Source organism: Hoplias malabaricus, chromosome 4 (genome assembly GCF_029633855.1).
Source record: "Hoplias malabaricus isolate fHopMal1 chromosome 4, fHopMal1.hap1, whole genome shotgun sequence".
Lineage (NCBI taxonomy): Eukaryota > Metazoa > Chordata > Actinopteri > Characiformes > Erythrinidae > Hoplias > Hoplias malabaricus.
In genome coordinates this window covers 37,414,451-37,438,852 of record NC_089803.1, presented here as the reverse complement: position 1 = coordinate 37,438,852, position 24,402 = coordinate 37,414,451, and the positions used below count along the sequence as shown (strand labels likewise).

At 39.0% G+C, this 24,402-nt stretch overlaps 2 protein-coding genes across 5 annotated transcripts; both read left to right on the top strand.

The window, feature by feature from the left end:
- Positions 1–746: 746 nt before the first annotated feature.
- Positions 747–7,756, top strand: pgghg (protein-glucosylgalactosylhydroxylysine glucosidase). Of its 2 annotated transcripts, XR_010802239.1 has the most exons (15): positions 747–886; positions 1,539–1,801; positions 2,274–2,484; positions 2,629–3,064; positions 3,438–3,557; positions 4,666–4,797; positions 4,880–4,991; positions 5,105–5,177; positions 5,338–5,475; positions 5,711–5,843; positions 6,335–6,430; positions 6,623–6,720; positions 6,830–7,050; positions 7,181–7,305; positions 7,495–7,756. XR_010802239.1 is itself a non-coding variant. In XM_066668572.1 (14 exons), exons 2-14 carry the CDS (start codon positions 1,552–1,554, stop codon positions 7,569–7,571), a joined length of 2,097 nt encoding a protein of 698 aa, XP_066524669.1. In that variant the 5' UTR covers positions 747–886; positions 1,539–1,551; the 3' UTR covers positions 7,572–7,756. The 2 variants fall into 2 exon arrangements, 1 of the variants encoding a protein (XP_066524669.1); XM_066668572.1 differs by lacking the exon at positions 7,181–7,305.
- Positions 7,757–8,425: 669 nt separating this feature from the next.
- On the top strand, positions 8,426–24,299 carry deaf1 (DEAF1 transcription factor). 3 transcript variants are annotated; one of them, XR_010802250.1, is made up of 13 exons: positions 8,426–9,028; positions 10,070–10,167; positions 10,324–10,453; positions 11,270–11,416; positions 11,666–11,805; positions 12,603–12,668; positions 12,883–12,921; positions 13,065–13,194; positions 13,610–13,738; positions 19,331–19,584; positions 20,771–20,840; positions 22,039–22,128; positions 23,137–24,299. XR_010802250.1 is itself a non-coding variant. In XM_066668684.1 (13 exons), the coding sequence occupies exons 1-13, from the start codon at positions 8,833–8,835 to the stop codon at positions 23,239–23,241; spliced, it is 1,584 nt and encodes a 527-aa protein (XP_066524781.1). In that variant the 5' UTR covers positions 8,426–8,832; the 3' UTR covers positions 23,242–24,299. The 3 variants fall into 3 exon arrangements, 2 of the variants coding, with proteins under 2 accessions (XP_066524781.1, XP_066524780.1); XM_066668684.1 differs by having other exon boundaries at positions 13,065–13,188; positions 20,771–20,836; XM_066668683.1 differs by having other exon boundaries at positions 20,771–20,836.
- The last annotated feature ends 103 nt before the right edge of the window (positions 24,300–24,402 follow it).

Below are 24,402 nucleotides of genomic sequence, written 5' to 3'. Positions count from 1 at the left end.
TGGTTTTTAAAAAGCATAGTAAGAAATTTTATATAAAAATCGAATGACAAATTGATACAAGATTCACCAAGAAAAACATCTTGCCCTGAGAATTGAAAAAAAAGCTTTGAATTTGGTAATATACTTATGGCTGCTTTTTCCTATTTTTATATATTTTTTCTCTCTAAAGGTGTTTCTTTCGATCCTTCATCCTGCACATAATGGCCATTCCAAACTGTACTCAACATTTTGCTCTGCCTACATTGTAAACTCCATTGTTCAATAATATATTAATATGGCACAGTGTTTAAAAACCCTAGCAGCACTGCTGTGTCTGATCCATTTGCACCAACTAGTGCTCAGCACAGATTATCTGGCCATGAATATTCCGCAAGTCTGGTTATGGGAGGATTAAAACCTAAAACCATTGTACTTACTTCATTATTAAAACTAAGTTTAAAAAAAACTCCCCGCAGCTCGTCGCTTGAAAACACTTTTTCGTAGAAGATACTTGCATACAGTGTTTTTTTAACTGTATTGTTGCCTGAAAGTACAATTACAGAAGGAAGAAGTTCCCACTGCGATCCGTGTGTCAGTGTTGATAAGGACAGTGTAGATAAGTGGGGGGGCGGACAAATGTAAATCCCCGCTGATCTGAGAACAGTTGTTCTGTTTTCATCTGTACGAGTGTGCTGTAGTCATGAATGAGGAGAACTGATCGCAGGTCAGCAAAAGAAACATTCCCCGCCTTTTCTGAACCGCCCACACTTCCACAGTTGTGCAGTTCAGAGAGTGAGGCTTGTTTATCGTGTAGGCCTTTCATTCATCTTCAGTGAAGTAGTCAGAAACACAAAAAGTAAGCGAGTGGAGCAGCACCACGACCTTTGCTGACACCAGTTGTACTTTTGTAAGCGTTTTTAAAGTATTTTTAAAAGTTTTGTTTAATGCTGTTTTTCCGTGTTTGGTGTTTCTGAGAGAGAGAGAGAGAGAGAGTCAGAGCTAACTGTTCTTCAGTTGTTTAGCCTGATCTAACTGTAACTCTTCTCAGAATATGCTTACCATTATATCGCTTTAAAAGAAATATATATTCCTTGACACTTGAGAGTCATTAAACTAAGATTTCTGTTATTATTTGTAATGACCTATCTTCATCTACGTGTACTTATAACCTCTAACTTCTCTTTTCTTCTATTCTCCTTCCATTAGGACAGTTTGTAAATCGCAGTTTAAATAAACTAACAACAAATAACCTCAGGACAATCCATTAAAAAAAATAATATTTTGCGTTCAAGGAAATTTATATTATTCTAACAACACAAGTGAATTAAAATGAATCAGAAATATAAATTTGACCTAAATGGTAGACTGTTACACGTTGCTTTTGTATATAGTTTGTATTAATCACTTTATATAGATTTTTATTTGACCTATTATTGTAGGCTTGGTGTGGGGTTTCTGGGGCCTCATCAGACCATGATACATTCCTGTAAATTTGATGCAGACTGTACATTTTATTAAGATATTTACTTTACTTTTTTTTTTTTTTTAACACACTGCAGACAGCACTTCTTGATGATGATGTCCGACCCCGTTGACCCATATATTTTCACCTGTGACACACTACCTTCTGACCCCCGTTTTCTGCCCCCACTGGCCAATGGGCTGCTGGGCTGGAGAGTGTTTGGGACAATCATGCATATGGGTGGGGTTTATAACGGAGAGAAAGGAGCCTGCCACCGTGCTGATATACCCTGTCCACTGGAAGTCAAAATGAGGACAGAAGAAGAAGGAAAACACACATACACTTTGGACACACACACTGGTATACGAAACTTACTTTAACACTTGCTCAGTTAATAATTTGTTGTCTCTGTTTTTCTCTGTGAATGGCACGCTTACACAGCAGGTAGTGTCACAGTCACACAGCTCCAGGGTCCTGGGGTTGTGGGTTTGAGCCCCGCCTCAGGTGACTGACTGACTGGTATGTTCTCTCTGTGTCTGCATGGGTTTCTTCTGGGTGCTCTGTTTTTCTCCCTGGTAGGTGGACTGTCCTTTGAAAATTGTCTGTAAATGTGAGTGTGTGATGTGGACTGTTATGCTCTTCAGGGTGTGTTCCTTGCACCCAGTGATTCTGGGTAGCCTCCAAAGCCACTGCGAGCCAGAACTGAATAAGTGGTTGCAGACAATGAAAGAAAGAATGTTCTCCTCTGTATTCTGCTTCTGCATAGCTAGTGAATACAACTCTGACAGATGGCAGAATATAATTCTATTCTCATTTCTTCTTTCATTTTCAGGTATATTTACTCACACTATACTTACTTCTCAAGTGCAGGCTTCTCAGCTCTTTTATGCACACCGCCAGTACCCCAACTTGCTGGTAATGGAGGTATTCCTGAAGCGACAAATGACTACTGAGGAGCCCATCACGGTCACTCTAGATACCTCTTTCACACCACACAGTTATGACATCAGCTTTCAAGACGCTCCTGACTTTAAAGGAGGGAGGTACGTAAGAACCCAGGCAATAATACCTTATACTTGATTAGAGCCAATGTTATGCAGTATGCAGATTTTTACACAAAGAATATCAGCCTGTGTTCCTTTTGTTTCAAGTTCAATTTGAAAACACTAAACTGTTTCTTACAACAGGCATATCTTTGGGCAGACTATATCTCCAGAGGTCCCTGGAGGTCCTCATTCTAGTGTGCATCTTATCTGGACCCCACTGACCTCCTCAGTTACTCTTCTACCTGACCAAAGCCAGTCTCGCTGGGGTTTCCTGTTAGCAGCTGCAGAGAGCTGTGAGAGCGTCCAGACTTGTTTCAGCACTGGACTGGAGCTCTTTGAACATGGTGACCTGCAGACTTCACATCTAAGGGCTTGGGCGGAAATATGGCTGAGTAGCAGGGTGGAACTTGCAGGGCCAGAACCCCTCAGCCGAGCTGTAATTGGCTGCATGTTCTACCTCCTTAGTGCCTTTCCATCAATCACAGAGGCACCAAACGCATTTGGTGGTATCAGCCCTGGAGGACTTTCCAACGGGGGACAGGGACAGGACTACTGGGGACATGTTTTCTGGGATCAGGTAAACCAAAATACTAAGATCTGACTATAGGGGTGTCCAATCATGATATGTTAATAATAATATGATAAATTACATCAATCTGTGATTTTCTGCTCAAGTATATTATAGGTAAATCATTACTTTCATTTCTTTAAGAGCAATGAGGAATTGCCTGTATGAGGACAATGAAAATGATAATAGATTCTAATATGGTTGTATGTTCTCTTTCATATAATTACCGTAGTTTTGCTCTCTATATTTCAGCTCAGTTTGCTGAGTCCTCGTCTGATTTAAAAAAAACCTGACTGATAAGCTGAATAACTGATGAGCCTAATAATAATGATAATAATGAATAGTTGCAGTAATTTTCTGAGTTCCCTGTCTGATTCACTAGGACACATGGATATATCCCAGCATTGCACTATTTTACCCAAAACTGGCCAAAGCTGTCCTGGACTACAGAGTGCGAACAATAGAAGGTGCAAAAGCCAATGCCCAGCAACAAGGCTATAAGGTATAAGAATGGCTATTTGTGTAATTTTTCTGATGTGGCCATGTTGTATTTGATTGTTTTCACCAGTTATTATACTCTGCATGAGTGAAACTCAACAGCAGTTGCATAACATCCCATTCTAAATTCACATACATTAATATTAAACAATCTGATGCCTGTCATTGCCCTTGATGATGCAAGGCTTGCATGCAGCTGCTCACCATGGAAAACCAAGCTATGAAGGTCCTAGTGCACAGCCTTAACATTATGACCATCTCATTGTTTCCATTCTCATGCTCCACTGTCTAAACAGGAGCACTTTTAGTTCTACAATTACAGACTCTACAGTCCCTCTCTTGCTCTGCTTAACACTTTTATAACAGTTTCACCCTGTTCTTCAGTGGTCAGGATCATTCTCAGTGCTGCAGTGACACTGACGTTGTGTTAGTGTGTATTACACTGGTATGAGTTGATCAGACACAGCAGTGTTGCTTGAGTTTTTAAACACTGTGTTCCTTCATAGTCCGCACTGTTAGACACACCTAACTTGGTCCACCATGTGGATGTAAAGTCACATGGAAGCAGTAGCTCATCTGTTGCCGCACAGTTTCTGTTGGTCATACTCTAGTCCTTCACTAGTGGACACAGGGCCTGACCATTAAACAGCAAAGTGGTAGGAGGCTAACAATTTATGAAGAGCAATAGATGGACTACAGTTTGTAATTGTAGAACTACAAAGTGCTCCTGTGTGGTCAGTGGAGCTGAGAGAATGGATCGTGAGTGCAGAAACAATGAGGTGGTCATAACTTTATGGCTGATCAGTGTGTAATATTATTGTTTTGTAAAGGTACAAATGAAACAAAATGCATGACATACAACTGTAGCTCAGTTTTCCTAAACCTTCTGTTTTTTTCTAATTAATATATAATAATATCATTGTAATATATTACATCCAAAACTCTTAAAATGTGTTCATATTTCTGCCGGTACATATAGCATTGTTAATGTGAACCAAAAATTAATCAGTTAACCAATGACTGATTAGTCCATGTTTAAAGAGATTATTAACTGATTCTGATTATCATTAGAGCATATGACTTGACTAAATGTTTGTTTGTTTTATAACAAGGGCTTGAAGTTTCCATGGGAGAGTGCTGTATCTGGTCAGGAAGTATGTCCAGAAGACATTTACGGACAACAGGAGATCCATATTAATGGAGACGTATCTCTTGCCTTCCAGCAGTACTTCAACCTCACACAGGTGCTAAAGCCACACTGCTTCTGTTCTGTTCAGCATGAGAAACATGTGTCTAAATGCGGGAAAAAAATCTCTATTTTTAAAGGACCTTGAGATGTTCAAAGAGGGGCGCGGCAGTGAGGTGGTTTGGGGAGTGGCCGATTATTGGGTGTCTCGAGTTACCTGGAATCCTGAAGATGGACACTACCATATAAGAGGTATGACGAGTAGTGTCATAAATACACACTAAAGGCACACATCTGCTTGAAGGTCGTGTAGTGCTTTTTTTAATGTTTAGGTCACTGTGTACATTTGCTTGTGTGTCCATCAGGAGTGATGCCTCCTGATGAATACTATTACAATATTGACAACTCAGTGTACACAAACAGTGTGGCCAAAAACAGGTTTGTGCACTCCAAATTTCATGTGAAATTTAGCATTTTTCTCTGTGTCAATAGGCTTCATTAGATATCTTTCTCTTATAAATGTATAGTTGGAAGCCTGAACATATTGAGCAATTTTTGTCTGTGTCTGTCTGTCTATCTCTCTCTCTGTCTCTCCCAGTCTTCAGTTTGCTGTGGAGTTGGCTAACCTGCTGCAGCATCCTGTTCCCTCAGAGTGGCAAGAAGTGGCTGATAAACTCAAAATCCCCTTTGACTCTGAACTAAAATACCACCCAGAATTTGATGGTTACAGAAAAGGGGAGACTCTTTTTTTTTAATTATTATTATTATTTATTTATTTATTTTTTAAAGTGACAGTAAAACAAAACATTAAGGTGGCATACTAACTTGCATAAGTAGTGTTTGACCTAATTTTGATAATTAAATTTTAAACCTGTGTGTCATTACACAGGTGTTTCATTATTTATATTGTCTGCTATTGTAAGTATCTAAATACTATGATGGCATATTTTGTATGTTTTTGTACTTACAGGAAGTCCAGTAAAGCAGGCAGATGCTGTGCTGCTAGGTTATCCTCTAGGTCTCACTATGAACCCAGAGGTCAGAAGGAATGATCTGGAATGGTATGAAGCTATCACTGACCCAAATGGACCTGCAATGACCTGGGTAAGGAAATCCCAGTTTTACATAAATATTAATACAAGCTTTTCTCATAACTCTGGCCAAATTCATGGATGTTTATCCAGCATTTACATCTCATATATAAACAAATCACACATGTTGCACCATGTTCTATGTTGCTTGATCTGTACATTTGTGCACGCTAACGTAATTACAACCAGATTGTTATAGTACTGACTCGGATATTTTAAGCAGGCTGATATTTTAGACTAGTATTTTAGTATTTTAAATTAATAGTTAATTGCTGACAGATCCAAAAATAATCAGATTCTTATTAAAATTGCACTGGGGTGGAACTCCCCAAAACACCTTTCTCAGTTGGTTCCTGTTTATAACCTTCATATTTTTTGTGCAGAATTATTTTGCTTTGTTTTGTTTACAATTTATTTTAAATGTATAATGTCTGATATTATTGGCCAGTCAATATATTAGTCAGGCTCTATTGTGTATTTATGTTTGTTGAATTTGGTCACAAGGGGATGTTTGCAGTGGGTTGGTTGGAGCTTGGTCAAGCTGAGAAAGCACAAGAGCTTCTAAAGAAGTGCTATAAAAACATCCAGGGACCCTTCCAGGTACAATTTTTTTTAATGTAAATTGTTAAAAAAAATTCTCAACAAAAATAGTGCACTGATAGAAATGGTATGTGCTATTTATATTAAGATTAATATTTTAATTCGTTTTATGATGGTTTATACTTTATGTTGTAATAGATAAAGTTGATTTTAAATGCCTAAACACACATTGAGGATTATCATTACCTGCAGGTGTGGAGTGAGTCCTCTGATGGCTCTGGAGCAGTCAATTTCCTTACTGGTATGGGTGGGTTTTTGCAGGCTGTGCTGTTTGGATACACTGGGTTCAGGTGGGTACTGACATTTACACACATGCAAAAAGATATATAATACAAACATTACTTTTTCCCCATTAGTGTGCTCCAGCTGGTATGAAATCTCTTCTGTTGTCCTCTGTAGATTACAAAAGGACGGTCTGTCTTTTGCCCCTCTGATCCCTGATGAAGTGGCGGTGCTCAGTGTGAAAGGTGTGAGCTTTCTCGGTAATAAGTTGGACATGTTGGTGGAGAAACAAGAAGTCAATGTTGTAGTGAGGAAGCAAGCAGGGGATTCTGGGAGTGAGGTGTGTCCTCTGGAGGTTGTTCTGAAAAATTCGGGAAACATAATACCTCTCATACCAGGTAACCAAAAATAATCACACACCTTACACAAATAACCAGCAATTACTTTGTCAGTTAGAGAGTAAAAAGGTACATGCTTCAATAATTTCCAGTATCAGTGATACAAACCTTTTTTGAATTTTTGCTGTAGGCATGTTACAGAGTGGTGCATCAGTGTAAATGTTGTCCTATCATTTGGAGATTGCTGGTTTGATCTCTGGTGATGCCACTGCCCTCCAAGTCCAGAAGTCCAAGAAAGCAAAGTTGTACACACATGTAGGATGTGTTTATTTGGAAAAGTCCTAATTAATAGATAGAACTGGCAATAACTAATAGAGAGAAAACTGGGATATAAAAAAATTGTACTGTGATACCAAATTTTAACCATTTTGTATACATATAGTTTGGAATTTGTATGTTTTGGTAGTACAGATAAATTAATTAATATATTTTTTATTCCTACAGGCCAGACTGTGACATTCCCAAGGCAACCTGGCAAGATCCAAAAACAACATACTAGCTCATATTGTTGGCCACTCTGATGAAATATCCAAGAGTCAGAAGCCAAAGTAAACAGCTGTAAACCTAAAAAAAAAACATACAATGATGGGTATTAATTTCGCATAAATGCTGATTTTGTCATGTACAACAGCTGCTTAGTAATGTTTAATCTCATATTATTACATGTACATCATTTTTTTTTACTAAATAAAATAATAAATTCTGACATTCTTAAGGGAAGTTTCATTCATTTTTAATTATAATATAAATGAAATATAAAATGTTGATGTCTTTTAAAGTAATTGTGATTTGAAATGTTTTGAGTATTGTATTTGATTTTAAGTTTATGTTTAAACACATTTCAATTTTGCTCTACATGGATTCAGTATTTTAGTTGTATAAAGTTATATTTCTTAGAAGAACAGAGGAATGTTTACAGCATGGTTAGTGTTTATGGAAGCAAATCTGTCTCATCAGACTTTGAAATATTACCACATTTGAATATGTAGCACTGAAATTATGCATCTGAATTTTGTTGCTTTTGAAAATTATATTCAGATGCAAAATATGCAGAGGTGGAAATTTGAAGACTTAAATTCAAAAGCAACAACATTACAATGCATAATTTCAGTGCCAAAAAATTCAGTGCTACAGATTCAAAGGTGGTAATATTTCAAAGTCTGATGAGACTTGCTTCCACAGTGTTTGCACTGTGGCATGGTAATATATAATAGAACTGCTAGGTTAGCAAACAGTTGTATATGTATTTCACAATACATGAATTCTGCGTTTAGCCTGGTAACCAAAAGTCAGACCTGACCAATAGGAAAAGAGCTGTGGGAGTTTCCTATTGGATGGACCTCAAACTTGGGCTTAAATAATCAGACTACCTGAGAATTCCAATTTTTGTAGAAAATGCGGCTCGTACTGTTAAATAAATTATCATTTTGTGTCAAAACAAAGCCTGAAACTGGTGCAAACTGTTCAGCATAACTCGCTGTATGCGCGACGCCATTTCGTGTTACGTCGTGTTCTTTCGGTAATTTCCGCCGTGTCGCCTTCCTGTGTGTTGTTTATGTCCCGCTTAAAGAAAGTAGGAAGCCATTACATGCGGTTTGTGTTTTAAGGCCTTGTTAAAGCGTTGGAGCCAGGGGAAGAGTGGAGCCTGTGTTCCCCAGGCGGTCTGCGCTGTTGTTCTGTTATATGTGTGTGTGTTAAAGAGGTCTGAGTGTTGATAAAGCGCTGTAGAGGCGGTCGGTTTCTCTCGGCTGTGTTCGGCTGCGCTCGGGCCCGGCGCCTCCGATGGAGCACGGTTCGGCGGCGGAGGAGGAGCGGTTGTGCTCGGCGGAGGAGGAGGAGGAGAGAGAGAGGGAGGGGGCTCCGTCGGACACCGAGTCCGAGCCCGAAGTGCACACGATGACGGTGATGGGCGAAGCGGCAGGCATCGACATAGCCGAGTCCCTGCCGAACTCGCACGACGCCGAGACGGCATTCGCAGGTCGGTGAGCCGAGCAGCTCCGGAAAATTACGGAGAGAGACACAAACACAGCTGGTAGAGGGACAGGGCATTGTTTACACAGTGCGCAGACGTGTTAGCTCTCAGAGCTCAATGACTCAGTGAGCTGTTAACCCCCAGAGATGGTATTCACCCATATTTACACCCGCAGTAAATATTTCCAACGTCAATGCCCCGTCCCCAAAAGTTTTAGTTACCTCTTGTGAAAGAATTCAGCTATATTAAGGTAGGCAGGCTACAACTATTGTGGACAACGACGCTCAGTTGCCCACAATTTGTGTAATCTCCGCAAAATAATGAAAAAAAAAAAGCAGCTGTGTTCCCTGGAGTACATAGCTGAATCCGCTTCGTGATTAATTAGAGTGGGATTGTGATCCAGGGCCTGATCTCACTGATGATCATTTGGCTGAATCCAGATTCACACAGCAAAGTTCCAGCTATGTTAAACCTTTCCAGAAGATTAAATGCTTAGGGGAACAAACTACAGATTAATACCCATATTTGCTCGAAAAACAGTTTAACCGAAGTGGATAGACTTTACTGTGATATACGTCTCTGGTAGATAATAACATAATCTGAATTCTAGCCATTTCCAAAAGACATCAATCAAACGTTTGTGCTTCTCCGTAATTACTGTTTAGAAATGTCTTTAAAAAATGCAAATTCTCACTGCATTTAGGAGGTGTTTAGAAACTTTCAGACATTTAATAAACAAAGCATAAATTCAAAAGATTTAACAAGTTTATTTTCTGTTGAATCAAAACATTTCCCAGCATTTACTCAAAACAAAGTCTAATTATAAGGAAATGGGGTATTTATAACAGAGCATACTTATTTTGAACCCAGTAATTATTTACAGTAAAAATGATCTTTTTATAGAAGGAAATAAGCCTTTAGGAATGTATAAATACATTCTAAATTTGATATAAATGTGTATATATAAAATACTTGAAATTTTTCCCCTAGAGCCTATTTAATCAGACATAGTTATTTGATTTGCCCATCTCCTGAATCCCTTTACAGAGGTGACCACTGTCACTGTCGGCGGTGTCCAGACAGGAGATGACAATGTTTTCTCAACATCCGTTGCTACAGCAACCTCCATCCCTGAACATGTGCTTGTGAGTGTTTAAGGAAGTATCTAAATATATCAAGATGGAATTAGTGTTCCAGTGTTTTGGTGTTTTACAGATGTTGTTATCAACCCTGATTGAATGGAAAGGAAGAAATGTACCATGTTGGTGTCTGGATCTCTTTTCTGGGTTTGATATGTGTAGACAGGTCGGACGACTCTGCAGATCGGGGACAGTCTCAGCACACAGAAGGCCACTCTGATTGTTGTACACACAGATGGGAGTATTGTGGATGCCACGGGCCTGAAGGCCACTGCTGCTCCCATGACTCCAGGTTTGTGTGTGTGTTTAAGATTTGCACAAAGCTATCAGAATCAGCACAATATTTTTAGACTCGAGCTAGAGCAACATTTAAATCAATTTCTGACAGCAATATCTCATCATGAAATTATACGTTACAAATCCCTGACACTACTGTTATATGGACATTTTATATTAATATTGTTCGTTCATTCATACATTCATTCGTCATCTGTAAGCGCTTATCCAGTTCAGGGTCGCAGTGGGTCCGGAGCCTACTCAGAATCATTGGGTGCAAGCCAGGAATACACCCTGGAGGGGGCACCAGTCCTTTGCAGGGCAACACACACACACACACACACACACCTACGGACACTTTTTGAGTCCCCAATCCACCTACCAACGTGTGTTTTTGGACTGTGGGTGGAAACTGGAGCACCCGGAGGAAACCCACGCAGACACAGGGAGAACACCCCAAACTCAGACAGTCACCCGGAGCGGGACTTGATCCCACAACCTCCAGGTCCCAGGAGCTGTGTGACTGCGACACTTCCTGCTGCGCCACCATGCCACCCTATTTTAATATTAATATTAATGAATTAATATCAACTAATCGACTCTTATTTGTGATGTCCAGTAAGCCTGTGCTGTGTCGAGTCCCTGTTAAACTGCTATGTGAAAATCTTGATGGTTAAAAAGTGCCATTCAGTCTAGCCTGAGTATGACTCCTTTTATATGGAAATCTGCCATTATTAGTAATTATTATCATATAATTTATTCTAGGAAGAATAAAGCTACTGTCCATTTTATGTAATTATTAACGACGTTTATTAAATTTATTTCATTAAAGGTCCACAGACTCCTCCTACTCCACTGTCTGCTGGTCATGAGAAAGATGTGTCCAAATATAACTGGGATCCATCTGTTTATGAAAATGAGCTACCAGTGCGCTGTAGAAACACCAGTGGAATCCTCTACAAAAACAGACTGGGTTCAGGTGAGTCTGCCCACTAGGGGTCACCAGCACATTGTAAACTGCAGTCATAGCTTTACAGCCCTGCTGTTGGTGATCTCCTTCTTAAAGAACTGGTGAATTGATGTAGATGTTCGCAAAGGAAAAACACTAAACTCCGTTTGACCCTACAGAAGTGTTTTTAACTTAAAGTAATCTTCTGTTGTTTGAAAACAAATAAACTTCACTTTGTATTTTCAAGCCTGTGTTTAAAAATGTGTGCCTTGTTCTCAGGAGGTAAAGGCCACTGCATCAAACACAACAACAACTGGTACACACCCACAGAGTTTGAAGGGCTGGCTGGAAGGGCTAGCAGTAAGGATTGGAAGAGGAGCATTCGCTATGCAGGACGACCTCTACAATGCCTTATACAGGTCAGAGTGTGAGGCTGTGCAAAATATGCATGCACTTACAGTTGCCCCATAATATATTTAAACATTTGTGCCATAATAAAAATGTATTAAGATTCCCTTATTAGGAAACTAAATGTCATGTCAGGGGAGCCATTTCATTGCAGACTTCTGTTGGTTTGCATTCAAAATGTCTTTGTACTTTTCTTTGAGTTTACAGTTAGAGTATTTTTCCTGAAAAAAAGAAGAACATTTTATTTATTTATTAGAGATAGATCAAAGTTTGTTTAAAAGCTGCATGGGACCTCTGTACACTGTCTTAATACCAGAATCATTATATCTTCGCTGTACAGTGAAACACATATATCTCCCAAAAACATAACTTTACACGTAAAGGAAAAAACCCTTCTTAATTCAGTGGAAGTCAATGTAAATAGATTTTATTCTCAGCAATTTTGGAGCACATCTATTGGGCCATTCATTTTGACATTTTCACAAAGTGTGAATGAGCGCTGCTGTGTTCAGCTGATTTAGTAAACTAAAAATCCACAAAAAATGGACAGTGAATATATGCAAAATACACCTGAAAGTGTCTGGCATTGTGGGATCGTATACACTGTAGCTTATGGGACTGGCTTTTTTTTTTTTTTTTCTTAAATCAATATCCTTATTTGATTCTCAAGATGATGGAAGAAATTAGAGCAAAGGTCATGAAGACAGTTTACAACTTAACAACAGCACACATCAAAACATAACAAAAAAAAAAAGAGGTGTATGTAATGTTCACAATTCACTTTACGTTGAATGGCTTCTTTTTACAGGAGCGCATCATCAACCCCCATGCCGCCTCTTGTACGTGTGCAGCTTGTTGTGATGACCTGGCTGTGGTTAGTGACATATACTCTTAACTTCTGTTTGTTAATAACGAAAAAAAATACTAAGCAGTACTGAAGGTCTTCCTATTTGTCCTATTTATTAGCTCTGGGCTTAAAAACAGTACTCTCCAAACCAGTTTTTCTGGGGCATTCAAGCTTTATGTTTACTGTTTGTTATTTTGATTTTACTTTTTATTCTTGCACCCTCTGTCAAACCTTCTTCCAGAACAAGGATGGATCCTTTGTGGGAGAAAACATATCTATGGTAAAGAGAATGCATTACTTCTCTGAAACATCATTGCTTTAATGTGATGTATTCTTTTATTTTTATTTATTTATTTATTTATTTTAGATGCTGGTTGTAGATCTTTTGTTTAGATCTTTTGTTGTATTTATTCTCTCATACAGACTGGCCCTGTGCGACTCTTTGTCCCCTACAAGAGAAGGAAAAAAGAGAATGAGCGCCCAGGCTCTCCGGAGAAAAAAGAACCACAGACACCCAAGAGCATCACTCTGGCACATGGAGATGCCTGTGAGAGTGTGTTACTACTGCAAAGCTCACTTGTCTTCCACACAGCAGTACATTTACACACATTTATCTCTGAGCTCTCCATAAGATTTGTTCATCAGTAAATGTTGAGGAAATATTACTTCTATTTAAAGCACTTCTTTTCAGCATTAGACATGTAACTATATTAATCTGGCTTGATTATTGTTGTTTAAGAAAAGATTTAAATAGGGATGCATGATAATATATATCTGAACTCATATTAACTGTACTCCAGAAAAGTACAGTAGAGAGAATTTTCTCTTACTGGGTTTGTAACAGAAAATTTAATCTTACAGTTAATCTGCAAGGTGTCCTTTGGTTCCTTTATTGATTCCTGGTTTAGTGCACTGTTTTGTAGCCAAAGCAAAATATTGTTCATAATAGTGCTCTTATCTGTCCCCAGTCACAGTGAGCCCATCAGGTCAGCTGACCACCTCAGGCACACTGACATTTGAGCGGACAGCTACAGGAGACACAACAGCCATCATCTCAGATAGCCCTGCCCCTTCTGATGTCTTCAGTAGCACAGCAGGTAGGTCATAATAGCGTTCTCATATACACCCCCCTCGGGATGCATATTGGTATTGGCTGACAGTTGTTTAAGAAATAACTTTGGACGGATGTTTGAAATTGAGAGATATTTTATACATGTTTGTGTTGATTGTTTGCATTAGCAAATATGCAGATGATAAAATATTGGAAAAAGCATAGCAACAGCATAGATTTTTGCATTTAATTAGGTTTGCCAAGAGTACATTAATCATCTGAGACCTCTCAGAAGTCCTACAAATGCAGACACGTGTGCCCTATTCTTAGAGCAAAGATTGGTTGATTACCGCTCCACAGAAAGAGTCTTGATTTGAAAACTGGAATTGACTCTCCACAGATGGCAGAGTAAATAAGGTAGTCAGTGATATATGAATGGCAGTAATTCGAGGTTACATGTCGGTGCTTCATAGCATTTTGCCCACTTCATTTTATAACTGCCGTCTTTTGTATCTCTTTGTCAGATGTACAAATCAACACAAAGAAAAATGCATTTTAGCAGCATTTTAAAAACACAAAATCAATGTGTGTGGGTTTTTCTTTAATATGACTTTGATTTTATTCTGTCCTTGTAGTAACAGGCTATAGATGTGCATGTTTTCTGGCTAATAACTGTCAAGAAATGTGCTGTAAAAGCCTGTAGCTGTCTAATTAAAATAGCTTGGTTGTAATTTACACAGATATTTCTGTGTTCTGCTGTCAATTACAGTTTATTAGAAAATTGTAAGAATGGGAATTTAGTCTGTGCTTCATTTTCAGAGGAGTTCTGAAATAGACCCTGTAGCACACAAGCGAGCACACACCCAAACACATTTTGAGGTCTACCTGTTTGTTCCTACTCCTTCTGTTCTCTGAGTTCAGAGTGCTATAAACTTGAGTTGGTGTGAGTCAGAATGACTCTTCAAACAGGTGCCTGCTTTTTAAGCTGGAGCACTGTGAGGCTAATGAGGCAGTGAAGCCCCTTCCTGCTCTGTGGGACAGGGCCCTTTACCCTGGACCTGACCTTGCTCAGTTCCTCAGTCATTTCTATAACCTTGCAGAACACTAAAGGACATGTTGCAGTAATATGCAGTAAATTATAGTAAATGAAAAAAATGGGAGAAGGGGCATTCAGTAAGTTTTTTGTTTTTAGAGGACTTTCAGAATAGACCCTCTGGCACACAAGCTCACACACAGACAGGTGCCTCATCAGTGCTGACTGTAGTGTTCCTCTTTTAGCTGGAGTGCTTTGAGGCTAATGAGGCAGTGAAAGCTCGTTAATGCTCACTGAGACAGAGACCTGGGCCCAGGAACTGGCCTGTTTCATCCCAGTCTTTCTGCATAACTCAGAGTCATATATTTAACCCTGTAAGTCCCCTGCTTCTATAAAGTAGCTTTGCAGTATTTCAAATGAACAAGTGTTGTGTTTCAGTGTTCAAACAGTTATTTACAAAATATCTCCTCAACATCTACAGTCCCATTAAGAGCAATTTGTATGTTGGAAGCATATATTTTTCTGTTGTTTCTCATCTTAGATCAAAATTAGTTTTGACAGTTCCTACATATCATGGATGCCCTTGGGATAAAGGAGATGCAACCTGATTAGCTGTGTCTATCAATTGCAAAGGAAAAGGGCAAACATATTCTGTCCTATGATGTCTATGTGGATATTCTCTAATGACCATCTGGCCTGCATTAGAAATACTCTCTATTTCCTCCACAGAGGGACTGATTTCATAACTCTTGAGTTTTCAGCATTGCAAGTAACAGATTTGACTACTGTCCTGATACTTTTGGAGGTCACTACATGTTTGGGTATTCGTGGGTATCGGTCCATTAGACAGATGAGCCGAGAGCACTCAAAACAGCAGTCGTTCTCTGCAGTTAATGCCATTTCTTTTTTCTCTTCACTGATGCCCAGGCTCTATCAGTTTCCCCCTTGAGCGCAAAAACTCTGTCTTCTGTCTCTTCTTTGACATGTATTGATGAGACTACATTGTTTTTTAGATGCCTTCACGCTAGAAAAATGCCAACCAATCGTCTAGACCACAGGAAAAGCTGAAGTCTTAAATTTACTTTCTGGGCTATTTTATTTTCTGTTACACAACCTCCCATCCTGTGTTTAAAGGAAAAAACGTAATAATTTTACCTTAAAATTACAGCTTTAAAATCGCAGTGATACCTCACTGACCGGTAGAATAGGGGAGAACAGGGCCACTGCTAATATTCTGGGCTCAGCACTGCAGAAACTACACTATGCAACTTTTGGAGAAGGGCAGGACATTGTTGTGACATTGTTACTTGGAGTAAAATCTTTACCAATTAACCTCAATTATTAACTATTTTTCTTAATAATCAAAGACATATATATTATATAATTATTGCCCAGTTCCCCTAACAGGACAGAATAACAGTTATGAATAATTTGTGACTGTGGTAAATAATCAAATTGCTCTGCTTTAGGAATAGAATATCTAGTGTTAACCAGTCAATGTTGTTTTTTCCCACCTTGAATTAACATACAACTTAAACATTTCATATAATTTTTTAATGCATGGGGTGTTTGTGTCAAAGAGCCTACTGCCTTGCGGTTTCCTTCAGAAAAGCTTTAACAGTCCATCACCCCTAGACATGCCTTTCCTTCTTTAACCTTTTTCCTCAGATGAAACCGGAAAATGTGAAAGGATGATCTTGACGGCCGGAGACAGTTGACACACAGGTTGAGAGGGCTAGCTTATGTGGAAGGTGTTTATGTGACACAGTGCCCCTTGACAGATCAGTATATTGTTGAGCTCCATTTGAATGCCACAGCATTTTTGATCATAGCTGTCTTCATAACAACACTGCTTCCATCAATAATTTCTTACTTATGGGAAACCACCTGACAGTTAGAAAGTTTTTGACCAGAGGTCATGTTAGGGGCAGCACAGTGGCGCTGCGGGTAATGTCACTATTACACGGCTACAAGATCTTTGGGTCCTGGGTTTAGTGCCAGCCTCATGTCGCTGTCTTTGAGGTGTTTACTCTGTGTCTGCATGGTTATCCTTTGGTGGTGCTGATATTTTCTCACAATAAAAAAACAAATGACAACATTGGTAGGTGGACTGGCTGTGTGAGTATGTGAAGCCCTGAGTAGGACTGGCGTCCTGTCCATTGTGTGTTCCTGTCTTGCGCTCAATGACTCCAGATAGGCTTCAGACAAACTGTGGCCTTTATCCAGGTAAAGAAAACAAATGAATGAGAAATATTGATCAATCACTCATTTGACTATGTATATTATATATACAAACCAGATTCCAAAAAAGTTGGGACACTAAACAAGTTGTAAATAAAAACTGAATGCAATGATGTGGAGGTGGCAACATCTAATATTTTATCCAAAATAGAACACAAATCACAGATCAAAAGTTTAAACTGAGAGAATGTATCATTTTAAGGGAAAAATATGTTGTTTCAAAATTTCATGCCATCAACAAATGTTGATGCCATTTTTTACCACTGTGTGGCATCCCCCCTTCTTCTTACAAACACTCAACAGACGTCTGGGGACAGAGGAGACCAGTTTCTCAAGTTTAGAAATAGGAATGCTCTCCCATTCATGTCTAATACAGGCCTCTAACTGTTCAATCGTCTTGGGCCTTCGTTGTCGCACCTTCCTCTTTATGATGCACCAAATGTTCTCTATAGGTGAAAGATCTGGACTGCAGGCTGGCCATTTCAGTCTCCGGATCCTTCTCCTACGTAGCCATGATGTTGTGATTGCTGCAGAATGTGGTCTATCATTATCTTGTTGAAAAATGCAGGGTCTTCCCTGAAAGAGATGACGTCTAGATGGGAGCATATGTTGTTCTAGAACCTGAACATAGTTATCTGCATTAATGGTGCCTTTCCAGACATGCAAGCTGCCCATGCCACAAGCACTCATGCAACCCCATACCATCAGTGATGCAGGCTTCTGAACGGAGCGTTGATAACAACTTGGGTTATCCTTGTCCTCTCTGGTCCGGATGACATGGCGTCCCAGTGTTCCATAAAGAACTTCAAATCATGACTCATCTGACCACAGAACAGTCTTCCATTTTGCCACACTCCATTTTAAAAGACCCCTGGCCCAGTGCAAACGTCTGAGCTTGTGGAGCTTGCTTAGAAATGGCTTCCTCTTTGCACAGTAGAGTTTCAGCTGGCAACAGCAGATGGCACGGTGGATTGTGTTCACTGACACTGACTTTCTGGAAGTATTCCTCAGCCCATTCTGTTATTTCCTTGACAGTGGCATTCCTGTTTGAGTTGCAGTGACGTTTAAGGGCCCGGAGATCACGAGCATCCAGTAGAGTTTTACAGCAATTGTTCCAGATTCTCTGAATCTTTTGATGATGTTATGCACGGTTGATGATGATAACTTAAAAGTCTTTGCTATTTTACGCTGGGTAACACCATTCTGGTATTGCTGCACTATCTTTGTGCGCAACAATGGTGGAATTGATGATCCTCTTACCATCTTGGCTTCAGAGAGACACTGACACTCTGAGAAGCTCTTTTTATACCCAATCATGTTGTCAATTGACCTAATTAGTGTTAATTGGTCTTCCAGCTGTTCGTTATATGCTCAATTTCCTTTTTTCAGCCACTTATTGCTACTTGTCCCAACTTTTTGGGGATTTGTTGACACTGAAATTTTGAATAAACATATTTTTCCTTTAAAATGTTACATTTACTCAGATTAAACTTTTGATCTGTCATATCTATGTTCTATTACGAATACAATATTGACATTTGCCATCTCCACATCATTGCATTCAGATTTTATTCACAATTTGCTTAGTGTCCCAACTTTTTTGGAATCCGGTTTGTATTAAGAGGAGGATTGTCTTTTGTATGTGCATGTTGTTTTATGATATACTGGAGATTAGGCTCTGTGTGAGATGTGTAGGATGGTGGCTAAAGCCTGATAGCTTACTCATGAGTGGGCACTCCCTTTCTGGAAGGAGAATCGGTCTACAAAGCCCTGGTTGATAAAGAGCTGTTAAGGAGGCTGGGCCATTTGACACTTGAGACTTGCATGTCCTAAATTACCTTTAATTAAAGCTGGTATTCATGTGGGTGTAGTTGACTCCCTGGCCCAGAAAAGGTTCTAAATACAGGTATGTAGACAGAAGCCTAAGTGCAGCCACATAAAAAAGCAAGTTCTGCTTGCCATTAATCAGTGGGAGAGGTTCACTCTCACTTACTCATTCCTTCATAGGCCTAAACACACACACACACACACCAGTATATTCAGTTCACTCACACATCCCTAATTTACATTCAAATTCTGTGCTTCTGCTAAGAGTAGCCTGAATATCTGAATATCTAGTTGGGTCAGGTGTAAAGAGGGGCCGTTTAGGACAGTTCATCTTTTCAGTAGGGTCATCTCTAGCTGACAGGCCTGCAGTGACTTACTAAAGCACAGCAGCAGGTGAAACAACAGGCAATTATATTTCATTTTTTGAATTTGTATCTGTACTTGTATATTTCAATTTACCCACATACACATGGGGCCATTTCAGTATTCTTCTGTACATCAACTGAGTTGGATCATCTTTCTTTTCTCCTCCTACAGTCTTGACCACACTTCCCGCCCTGGCGGTGATTCCTCAGCAGACTGTGGTACAGACCAAAGTTCCCACTGCGGGCGCAGTGGTCAATGGAGTGGAGACGAGTGAGCAGCGCACCTGGCTCTATCTGGAGGAGATGGCTAACACGCTGCTAAACACCGTACAGCAGCTCAAAGCCCTCATCACCCAGGCCAAACAAGCCAGTCAGGCCAACCAGTCATTCAGCAGCAGCCTGGAGAAGAGCTGCAGCAGGAAGGATGTGAGTATTGTGTATCTGTGTTTGTCTTTGCACGTCATCGTTTACTGCACTTAGAAACTACTCTTTTTTGTTGATCAAGTATTGGCTCCCTCATCACACCAGCCAGATCCATGTCTGAAATTTATATCCATGAAATGAAAGCAATAGATAAGCATTAGGCTTTTAAAAGAATGTTTAATCAACTTCAAAGCATTTTAAAACATTTTTTTTTCCTGAATAATATTAATGCACTTTAAAAAGTGATATTGTAGCATATCTTAACACACCACCCCCCATAAAAGTTATATATTCTCAAATATAGAAGCTCAAATATAGCAGCAGAGAGGTTAAACCTCCTGCCCACACAGTGAAGACTAATTAACTGTCTATTGTTAATGATGAGATTCTTTCCTGTACCCAGGGTTGTTTTTCACAAGTCAAATGAGCACAATTGCTTAATGAAAGGAAACAAGCTCATTAGGTCATTGTTCTGGGATGCATTTATAGCACTAAACTCTTGTGTTTCAGACTACTGAACAACTTTGAACAAGTGGTGCTTGTGCTGCTCTGAAATCCCCTCCACCGAACAACTAGTGCATCCTGTTCCGCCGTTCGGATTGTGCAGAATCTCTCTTTACCTAGCCTAATTAGCCTTAAAAGAAAGGGTTCCATAACAAATAGAAAATGGTTCTCTCTTTACAGCTTTAGTGAATGTCCTTCATTTGACTGACGTAACTGTTGACCAAACAAATGTTTGGTGTAATTTATTTTTTCTTTCAGTGTTCAGCATATTAACCTACAATTAAAGGGCATTGCAACCTTGGCCACTCAGCTGGAAGACTTGACTTTGATCAGGATGTTCATACCCTCCACAGAAAGAGCTGTCATTTGTTAGAGCAGTTTTAAGCCTGACGGCACCATGGAGATCACCCCATGTTATCGGTTTTGATGCTGTGCATTATCCTCAGAAACAGAATATTTTCAGTCATTTTTAGAAAAATGTTTTCTAAAACAGTTAATGCACAGTTTATTGTCCAACAACATCAATAGGCTCAGACACTTAGAGAGCGCAGCTGTGGCCTTTGTAAGAAATGGGGAAAGCTGTGTGAGGAGAGTGTAAGTGATTAACAGCATAACTCCACCTCAGTGTCGTCTCTTGTGGCTGTGTCATCACTAATTCGGCTAATCATAAGTTTCTCTACATTAGTCTTTTCCCAGCCAGCTGTCACTTGTCGATGACCCTGAAGGGAAGATTACTGAAATTATCATCAAGGCAAGTGGGTCTTTGTCTCGTTTCCACTCTTTCCCTCTCTCCTCTCTCCTTTTCCCTACAACTTGCACTCTTTCATATATTACTCAGCAAGTGCTCCTTTCTTCCAAACTCTTTTTATCTTGCTCTGATAAATAACAGCTGTATTATATATTGAACACACTTAGATCAAGTTTTAAAATATTTGTGAGTTACCTTACACACTGGTTTGGAATTTGTGTGTCATGTTATTTCAGTTTGTGGAAATGCATTTTGAAAAATGTGAAACATCACAGCTGCTGTAGCTCTGGACCGTCGTTCAGTTTCACTTATTAAGAGCTTAATATCACAGTTTACTCTTCAGAGTTTGAATTCTCTTAGCAGTTGTGCGTGATGTAGAAGTTGTGTGTGACACCTCAAGCTATCGTGCAATGACCATTTCTTTATATGTGCCAGACTTCTGCTTTTGCTCCAACACTGAGAACATTAGGTTAAAAAAAAACCTAAATATGAAATGAACTGGACGTTCAAAGACATCTCTCTCAGTTAAGCAATCATCTACGCTATTGTTCCTCAGTCGTTCGTCATTTTTCCTCAGTGGGTTGTGTAAACTCTTTGCTGTAAAGTACATGTAACTCTCTAAATCATTAAAAGACTATTCAGCTCATAAGAGATTTTCTTAGTCATGGCTGTGATTTAAAGTGCCCTTATTCAAGAATGAAATGTATTTGTCCAAATGTTTGTATAAACACCCTTATAAACAGTGAATTCAGGCATTTTAAGGGTCACCCGTTGTGGAAACTGACATTCAGGTTTGAGCACACAGCTTGACTAATCTCTATAGAAATACAAGGAATCAAATAGTGCACTAGAGCAGTTGCACTTGATGCTTAGTGGCCAGTGTAGGCTAGAAGAGGATAAAACCCATAAGCATTAAAATGTATTGAGGACAAGTCTATACATTTGAAATGAGCTGGAGTGAGATTTGTGATCCAGAGCTCATCCTCCTACATCAGGACCAGACATCACTAATGTTTATTTGGTCGTAAAGCAATCAAGTCTTCAAAGAAATATAACATCTAGTCAAAATAAAAGTAAAAAAGCAGAAGCTGTTATTTCAGTAGATGGGGGGGAAATGGCCCAATAAAATACAAAGCAATCTTCACCCGCTAATCTGCACTATGTGCGTAAAAGTAGTTTAACTGGAGCTATTTGCTTCTTTACAGCACACCTGTGTGAACTGTGGCCGTGAGGCTTCAAATGAATGTACCGGCTGCCACAAAGTTCACTACTGTTCCAGCTTCTGCCAAAAAAAGGTGAGCATTAAATACCATTTACCTTTGTGGCTAAGTACTATTTAGCCTGTGTTGATCTTGAGAACCTCTGGTTTCCCTAGGAGTCCCCTATAATCTACCGATGCTTAATTATGTGAATTTAATTTGAGTTTTTATTATTATGAATTGGGCCTGTACACACCAGGACCATTGTTTGTTAATAGGTTTTGTTCAATATGTTGCTTGCCATCTAAACATTTAGTGAACCCCTTACATTTGTTTTGTGTTGTAACCATGACAATGAAGTTCTCATTGGAAAATCAAGGAGGCTCCAATTAAAAGCAGTTTAGACTATTGGACATATTTTCTTCAATTTTTTACTTTTGTCACTTGTGATCCTTTCACACGAGATCCTTTCGACTCTGGTCACAGAATCTCTACTAGGGGCTAACAGGATATATTCCACGTAGTGTCCAGGACAAATGATGCAGGCGTTTGCGTTCACATATAGGGCTCTGACGAGTAAACACTGCAACATTTCTGGGTTACTGTGCATGTGTAAAAGGGTCTTGAGCCCCAGTTATATCTCTCAGCAGTGGTGTTTGTGTTAGCTGTAAGTGGCACAGGAGGGAAATTATTGTTCCCAAATTGAATGTATGTTTTTGTGCCATTTTCAGGTAAAGACAAACCTTCCCACTGAACTTGAATACATTTTTTTGTGTGTGGACATTCTCATGTTAGTTATAGCTATTGTTTCTGTAACTTGCATCACCGGACCTTTTGAAGTGTAATTTTCTCTGGACAGAAACATAGCTAGCATCCCTTTATATTACAGTAAATTAAATTTACTGAAGAGAACAGAGTTAGCTGAGCAGCAGTGCAGAACTGCATATTGATTATTTGTAATCTGTGGAGTGTTGTTTATTAAAACCAAAAAGGAACATCGACTCCTTTAAATTTGATTCAATTTTTTTTGCTGTACATATTTCACGGTTCTACACAATACACACTGTTTAATGTGGTGCATCTTTTAAACATATCTCTCTGCAGGACTGGAAGGATCACCAACACATATGCTGTCAGTCTGGTGTAGGAGAGGGACTACATGACGAGGATCATATTGCCAGTATGGAGGTAGAGAAAGTCAAGGCTTAGCCCCCAACACAGCGTCCAACTTCAGAACACATCACAGACTCTGATACGGGATGGATGTGAAGGCTTCTGTTTTCTGAAACACTGATATTTATTTATTTATTTATTTATTGGTAATTCAAAGAAAAATCTTTAAGCAGTAGGACAGAAAACATAAAAAATGTGATTCAAAAGTATAAGTAAAACACAGAGATATGTATAACGTTTATTTTCACTAAAATGCTGTTGCCCAGTTTTGGACTATGCATTCTTAAGCCTGAACCAGACATGACTGCAGTGGGCAGGCCAGTTTTTGATATCATATCTGTGTAACAGCAGCCATTCATTCCTGTAGTTAAATCAGTTTCTGTGTTTACTGTCTCTTGTAACAACGTAAACCTTTCCTGCCATATTTTTAAATACCTCTTTGATGCAATTATAGCAGAATGTCTAAAGTCTGAATTGAGTTTGTATTTAGCAGTTATTTTGATAGGGATATTATGGGCTGAACCAGGTAATAAGCAGTTTCCTTACATTTTCCTCTTGTCATTAGTCTTAAAGAAATGCTTTACTAAAGATATTTTGTTGCTAACTATAAATTAACTGTAGCTAGCTGCAGATAGCATGATGTGACCTGTCTCATTCTGAGAAACGAGGGCATGAAAAACAATATAGTGTATTTAATAGTATTTTAAATACAATGGTTGTTGGCAGAGGGGGATGTTACAAGATGAAAATTATATCTAAGTTTCCTAGTATAGTACATCAGCTAATCTGAAGCCAAGAATAGCAATGTGGAGCAAAGGTATTTGATCAGCAATGCACTGTTGATCCTTTAAATTTAGTGATGGAATCCAGTTCTGTAAACATAAAATGACATCCATAACTGTTCCACACCGACTAACACCCACCAAGTATTACACTCACTACAATTACTGTGACCAAAAGGTTCAAAATCAAATCCTAGGAGAGTAACATATTGAGGAAGTGTCATATATTTTTTATTCATTTGTATGTGTTTGTTCAAAGAGATTTAAGTTTGATTAAATGTTTAATGTAGATTTCATGCATAATTATAAATGATAACATTAAAACTATGTTGTAAAAAGTCATTTATTTATATTTGATAATAAATCTACAGACTCTTCAGTGAAGGGTGACCTCTCATCGGTTTTATTGTCCCAG

Coding starts and splice junctions, on each gene's coding strand:
- pgghg (XM_066668572.1), top strand. CDS start 1,552: ATGATGATGTCCGACCCCGTTGACCCATATATTTTCACCTGTGACACA. Junction 3,065..3,437: donor GACATGTTTTCTGGGATCAG/GTAAACCAAAAT, acceptor CTGATTCACTAG/GACACATGGATATATCCCAG. Junction 5,178..5,337: donor AACAGTGTGGCCAAAAACAG/GTTTGTGCACTC, acceptor TGTCTCTCCCAG/TCTTCAGTTTGCTGTGGAGT.
- deaf1 (XM_066668683.1), top strand. CDS start 8,833: ATGGAGCACGGTTCGGCGGCGGAGGAGGAGCGGTTGTGCTCGGCGGAG. Junction 10,454..11,269: donor TGCTGCTCCCATGACTCCAG/GTTTGTGTGTGT, acceptor ATTTCATTAAAG/GTCCACAGACTCCTCCTACT. Junction 19,585..20,770: donor AGAGCTGCAGCAGGAAGGAT/GTGAGTATTGTG, acceptor TCTCTACATTAG/TCTTTTCCCAGCCAGCTGTC.